The sequence below is a fragment of the Engraulis encrasicolus genome, chromosome 2 (genome assembly GCF_034702125.1).
Source record: "Engraulis encrasicolus isolate BLACKSEA-1 chromosome 2, IST_EnEncr_1.0, whole genome shotgun sequence".
Lineage (NCBI taxonomy): Eukaryota > Metazoa > Chordata > Actinopteri > Clupeiformes > Engraulidae > Engraulis > Engraulis encrasicolus.
Window position 1 is genome coordinate 29784646 of NC_085858.1, and position 6257 is coordinate 29790902.

At 43.4% G+C, this 6257-nt stretch overlaps 1 protein-coding gene across 3 annotated transcripts in view; it reads right to left on the reverse strand.

Annotated features, from left to right (window-relative positions):
* Nucleotides 1-6252, reverse strand: part of mtbp (MDM2 binding protein) — a 56205-nt gene extending 49953 nt beyond the window's left edge. For all 3 annotated transcript variants that reach the window (XM_063186050.1, XM_063186035.1, XM_063186042.1), the window contains exons 1-4: nt 6094-6252; nt 5774-5857; nt 5491-5564; nt 5254-5399 (exon numbers count right to left, since the gene is read on the reverse strand). In XM_063186050.1, the coding sequence (XP_063042120.1) occupies nt 5254-5399; nt 5491-5564; nt 5774-5857; nt 6094-6160 (371 nt within the window). In that variant the 5' untranslated portion in view covers nt 6161-6252. The remainder of the gene's footprint in view (nt 1-5253; nt 5400-5490; nt 5565-5773; nt 5858-6093) is intronic.
* Between the last annotated feature and the right edge of the window lie 5 nt (nt 6253-6257).

A 6257-nucleotide genomic window follows, 5' to 3' on the forward strand; every position in this document is an offset into this window, starting at 1 on the left:
GACTCGAGTCTGACTCGAGTCAGCGGTGTGAAGACTTGCGACTTGAAATTTCAAGATCAGAAAGGACTTGCGACTCGACTCGACTTGCACGCCTTTGACTCGGGACTCGACTTGGACTTGACAGTTGTAACTTTCAATGACTCGGCGTGACTTGCCATGTTGTGTCTAAAAAAAAAAGTCCAAGTCCAACCCTTAAGAATGCAACAGCCCGCCCACATTCTTTGTTTGAATCACGTCATTGTCCTAAGCGGTGCTATGCCATTGGCGGCCAGATGCGGACGGATGAAATACCATTTGCGAGTCTCCAGAACAAACATAGCCTACATTTTAAACCATCGCGGAAGTTAATTTATCTCCCTCTCAGCCCCAACTCATTTTGCATTCTTAATAGGGTAGGCTATGGAAGTTTGCACTGTGATCAACAAATATTTTCTATCAATGTTGTAGGAAGTGTGTGTGGTGGGGCGCTGTGATGTGCAACACGCGTCTGTAGGCTACACACGTGAAGCTCTCGCTCTCTCGCCCCTCGCTTACGACAGAAATTCAGTGAGAACCAAGCTGTCTAAATATTTTAGCTAAATGGTGATGGACATTGATTGTTGAACATTAGCCTAGGCTAGGCTATTATAGCAGTTGAAATAAAAAAAGCACAAACTGCTGACATAACCTAGTGGCCTAGTGGTTAGGGAGTTGGTCTTTCAATCTGGGAGTTGTAGGTTCAAGTCCCACATGGCCTCGCCCTACATCTCCACCCATGGCTGAAGTGCCCTTGAGCAAGGCATCTAACCCCACATTGCTCCAGGGAATGTAACCAATACCTTGACAAATTATAACTGTAAGTCGCTTTGAGTAAAATGAAAGCGTCAGCTAAGTGCAATGTAATGTAATGTAATAACCGAACCACAGGAATTAATGTATTGTTGTTAAAGAGTAGGCCTACGCTTATCCGTTTTGCTTTCCCTGTGCTTTATGAATGCGCTTACCTTCAGCCCCCGAAGGCTGTTACACAGTATGTTCCGCTCCCACACACTATGCTTGCGAGTCAGTCACTTCAAAGTGAAGTGCAGCCTTGCGAATAATTTCCACCATCGCGGACAAAACCACGTTATGATGGATATGTGGCGAGGTAAACATTACGAATATGGCCTGCTTTTAAGTTTCCCCCAACCCAGGATGTGTCCGTAGGCTATGGCTTGATATCCCAGGGCTATTTCACGACCACAACTCCACGCGCTGAAAATGCATGTTAAGCTCGCGCTTCTCAAGGGCTATTTAAACAAGCTATGCGCCCCGAACCTCACTGCTTGTTGTTCGACGAATTGAATCGAAACATTTCCAAGGACATCAGGGCTATCTTTGATTCCTGGAATACCGCCTCAGCCAGCTGAAGGCAGAGTAGCAGTGTTCCATGTGTCAAATGGTAAGATAATGCCATACATGTTCCTTGAAAGTTTTAAAACTCAGCCTTGACACACTATCATGTCAGCCACATCAGTTCAAACGCAATCTTTAATGCAGCCTATCGTGAAGTTTAAATGTAATGCGAGGTAGAGGTTGCAAGCTACTGCTGAGCAGCGCAAGACATGGGCATGGGTCGGCTCCCGTGGATAAAAAGCATGTTCCCTCTCGCGTGCTGCTCCCAGCCCAATCCTTGAATCCTTGTGCGCGCGAACCTTGTATCTCGTGGTGTCGACACCGCTTTATCTTATGTTTCTCACAGTTCGAACTACATGCTTTGTTTGGTATTTTGGGGGAGTTTGGAGTCGCAATTACCGCTGCTTGGAAATGACACGTTAGAGCTACACGACACCAGCACTGGAGAACTGGGATGTAACCCTGTTTTCCAAATTAACAAAAATTAGGAAACATAGAAGCAGAACTTTGTTTGGCTACAATCTATGACCTGGACGGTGAACTTAATCTTTTTGAAGAGACATGAACAGCATACAAGTGCCTTTGTGGGGGAGGAGAGGGCGATTGGGGAGAACAGGGAGACGAGAGCATGGCGCGAGGCGCATATTCGTTCGGGGAAAATGAGAGTGAAATGTTGGATAGGGCCTTCCTTCTTCCTACACTGTAGAAGCGCAGAACAAGGTTGCCTCGTTGCCATAACTGACATTCTGCAGCACTAACGCCATGTTTAATTGACAGCGTACTGGCGAATAGTCTAGTAGCCTAATATAATTAACAAGACGTGGATTAATGACTGTGCAAACGAAGTTCTAGTTAACTTGGACTGTGACGCAGTAAAAATGGTTGGTGATGGGCCATTGCGGCGAGAATGTGAGGGGGAAAGCGACAATGCCGATATCAGCTTCAACAATAGTAGAGTAGAGTAGAGTAGTAGAGTAACTTTATTGATCCCCAGGGGGAAATTCAGGAAATTCATCATTACTTCACCAAGAATTTAATCCAACTAACTAGGCCTACTTTGTCCTCATTTCTTAGCCCATATGGACAAGTGTCTACTAGGCTAAATACTGTTGGCACGTAGCCTACAGCAGACTAATAGCCTAGTGCTGCACCATGCATGTGCTCATTGGTGGGTTCACAGTTATGACACTGTCAATGCTCAGATTTTGGTTCACAGATAATGGGATGTAGTGAACATCATGGACCAGCTGAGACAGGGCTGCCTGCTGAGCTGTGCTGTTAACTCATCATCCTGTCTCACATGTGTAGCCCCACCCCCCATACGCACACACACACACACACACACACACACACACACACACACACACACACACACACACACACACACACACACACACACACACACACACAGAGTCACACACACACAGAGTCCCAAACACACAGAGTCACACACACACAGAGTCACACACACACAGAGTCACACACACACAGAGTCACACACACACACACACACACACACACACACACACACACACACACACACACACACACACACACACACACACACACACACACACACACACACTGGGCTCAATTAAAAAAAAAAAAGAAATTGATTACCCCTGCTGTATGTCATATCTTGATGAGAATGGTGAGCTTAATATGGTACCTTAGGGAAAATGGTGTCTTTTAAAGCCAAACCAAAATGTTTACATTAGTCGAGTGTTACACTACTGTAAAGAGAGGGGGAGGGTGGGTAGCACCTGTAAGACATGAATAGGCTACTACTTTTACCCTTGGCCTTTGTGGGTAAATTCAAACATACGCTGAAAGTGTGAATCCGCGTTTTCAGGTCGGAAGTGTAATATGCCCCCCTAATGTCTTGACAAAACCTTCCAGCCAAAGCTGTCAGCGGCCCTGCCTGTGCTCCTAGTGAAAAAGTTAACCATAGTCCTGTCCTTAGCGTTATGATGCTAGAGTCTGTATAACTTACAACCTTGACTAGATATGACCGGCCCACCACCAAGACCAGGGTGGAGTAGTGGAATAGGTTTATGCCATCAGATGATGGAACGGACACACACACATACGCACACATTCTTGCAAACAGGACTATTTGCCCACTGGACAGTAAATATTTGGCATATGGTTGCTCCTTTGTTTAAGTACAAATTCACATGAAATGTATTTTTATGTGAATTTTTTTTTAAATTAAATGTCATTTTACATACACAGCACAAGCAGTAGTTTGGTTTAGACTGATTTCTCAGCAACTGTTTTAGTAATTGTCATCTTTTTACTCAGGTCTCATTATTATACTAATGAATTTATGATCGAAATTGTGATTGCAAATAGAAAATCCCTTTGTGACTTGTAAGGACTTGAAAAAAAATGAGACTTGGACTTGGACTTGACTTGGCTGGGGTACGACTTGGACTTGGACTTGACTTGGTCAGATGTGTCTTGACTTGTGACTTGACTCGGACTTGAGTGGAAAGACTCGAGACTTACTTGTGACTTGCACATTAGTGACTTGGTCACACCTCTGCCCTCGACACCATGGACATTTATAATTGAGCTCTCTCTTCAACAATAGTTATAATATGGTAATAGTAGAATAGATAGAGAGATTTTATCCATTGTGAGTAAAGGGCACTTCCCCCTCCTTACCTACAGTAACCATTGGTGTAAAGTAGGCTTACTCACTTGGATAAAAGTGTTTGCTAAATGGAAAACGATTTAATGGCATGTCATGTAATGTAATTATTACTGGTTTACACCTACATAATATTGTATTTTGGGGCCGCTGTGGCCTTATGGTTAAGGAGACAGAAGAGTGTTGCAGGTTTGAATCCCACCGTTACTTCTCCCTACACCTTCATCCATCCATGGCTGAGGTGCCCGTGAGCCAGGGCAGGGTGTAGGGAGAGGTAACGGTATGATTCAAACCTACAACCGTCTGATTTTAAGATTGTCACCTGCTCCAGGGACTGTAACCAATACCCTATAAATAACTAAGTAACTTTGGATAAAGCATCAGCTAAGTGTAATGTAATGCAATTTATTTGTATCTACTAATGTATTTGTGTATGTATCTGTATTACTCTATCTGTCCGTGTGTGATCATCTGACGACTACACAGTTATGGTAAGCGAGCCAGGCAGTCGCCACCTTGTGCCTATGCTGCCCTACAAAACAAGAACGCAGTAACTCTGAAAACTGCAAACTGAGAAAAAAGGCTTCAAAGTTTCCTATATGGCGCGACAACTGTGTTGTCTGTAAAGTGGTGGTGACACTTCCTGGTAATGCTTTTTTTAGAATAGAAATTTAATGCACACAAAAAAACCCCAAAAAACAATATTTATATGTGTTTTTGTCACAAAAAACAAAGTTACTGTGTTCTTGGCTGGTATTACTTCCACAAAATGGAGTTCCTGCAGGAGTTACTGCGTTCTTGGCTAGTATCACTGTCTACTCCCAAACCATTCCCATTGGAAAGTGTAGCAGTAACTCACCGACTTACTGCGTTTTTGTTTTGTACGACGTAACCTTTAATCCAACACGCAGTAACTTTTTTGGGTCATTTTTGCACTTTCAAAATTATTTTTCTCCAAAACGGGACGGTGTTGGACCACTTTTTTTCCGACCATTTTGAGTTACTGCGTTCTTGTTTTGCACAGCAGTATGCTCAACCTCATTTCACTCAAACTGTCAGCACACTACTAGCTTCCAAAAAGGGAGATGAAAATGACTGGCGTGATGTATCCGACTGGTGTCTGACATGTTTTGTATCATTCTGTGTGCCTACTTTGTCTGTCCATATCTGTGTGGATAATATACAGACATTTGTCACTACACGGTGATGGTAAGTGGGCTTACTCTTTAATGGACTCCTGCTCGGTTGTCTCCTCCTGTTCCTGCTCCTCCACAGCGGAGAGACAGGCCTCTAAAGTGGAGGGCCCAGCCTCCTCACTGTCACTCTTCTGACTACCCTCAGACAGCTCCTCCCAGTCCGCACTGCAAAACTAATGCACCGTAAATAAGAGGTTAGATTAGATTAAATATGAACATACTATTTATTCCACTATTTAAAATCATGTCAAGTCAGCTGTTTACCTGTGTTGATCCACAGCAGGTTTGAAGTGCAAAGAACCATTTCTGAGGGGTGGGTTTACCACTCAGGGAGCAAGCTGAAGGCAGGAGAAGAAATTGGGGTTTAAGACACTGGCATTGACAACACTCGTGTTCAATCGTTAAATCACTTCATAATGACAGCTTGTTAACACTGCTGTAGCCACGTCATATGTGCTGGTAGACGTGAGATCTATTGATAGTTGATTGCAAAATATGCAATGAATGTGAAAACAGCCTTTTGAAACCCCAACAGCATAGACACTACCTGGCATTGGTGATCCTTCTGACACGCATTTAGAGGTCGATGTTTCTTTGAGGTTGTCATAAATTTGCTTGGTGATCTGCAGTCCTAAAATGACATGGGTGGCATAGCACCAGTATAACCATTAGCAGAGCAAACGATGCTTTAAATGTTTACTGTAGGTCATGACTGTGACATTAATTGCATTATCTGTGCACCATGCAGAGAGTATGACATGGGTTGAATTCAGTGTCTTACAGTTATGAACGAATCACTTCTTGGATTAGCAATGTGCCAGCGTCAAAGAACTTGCAATGGGTAAATATTTTCAAGAGTCAGAATACCTTTGTAGTCCTTAGAACTGCCGTCCCATTCCAGATTAAAGGCGACGACAATCACATATCTGTCCATGTCGGTGCTTAGAAAGTTAATGTCGTTTAACCAGTTAAATTAATGAATAGATTTCATCGATGATACGCATTTGTTGACACATAACTCTGAATTTCCG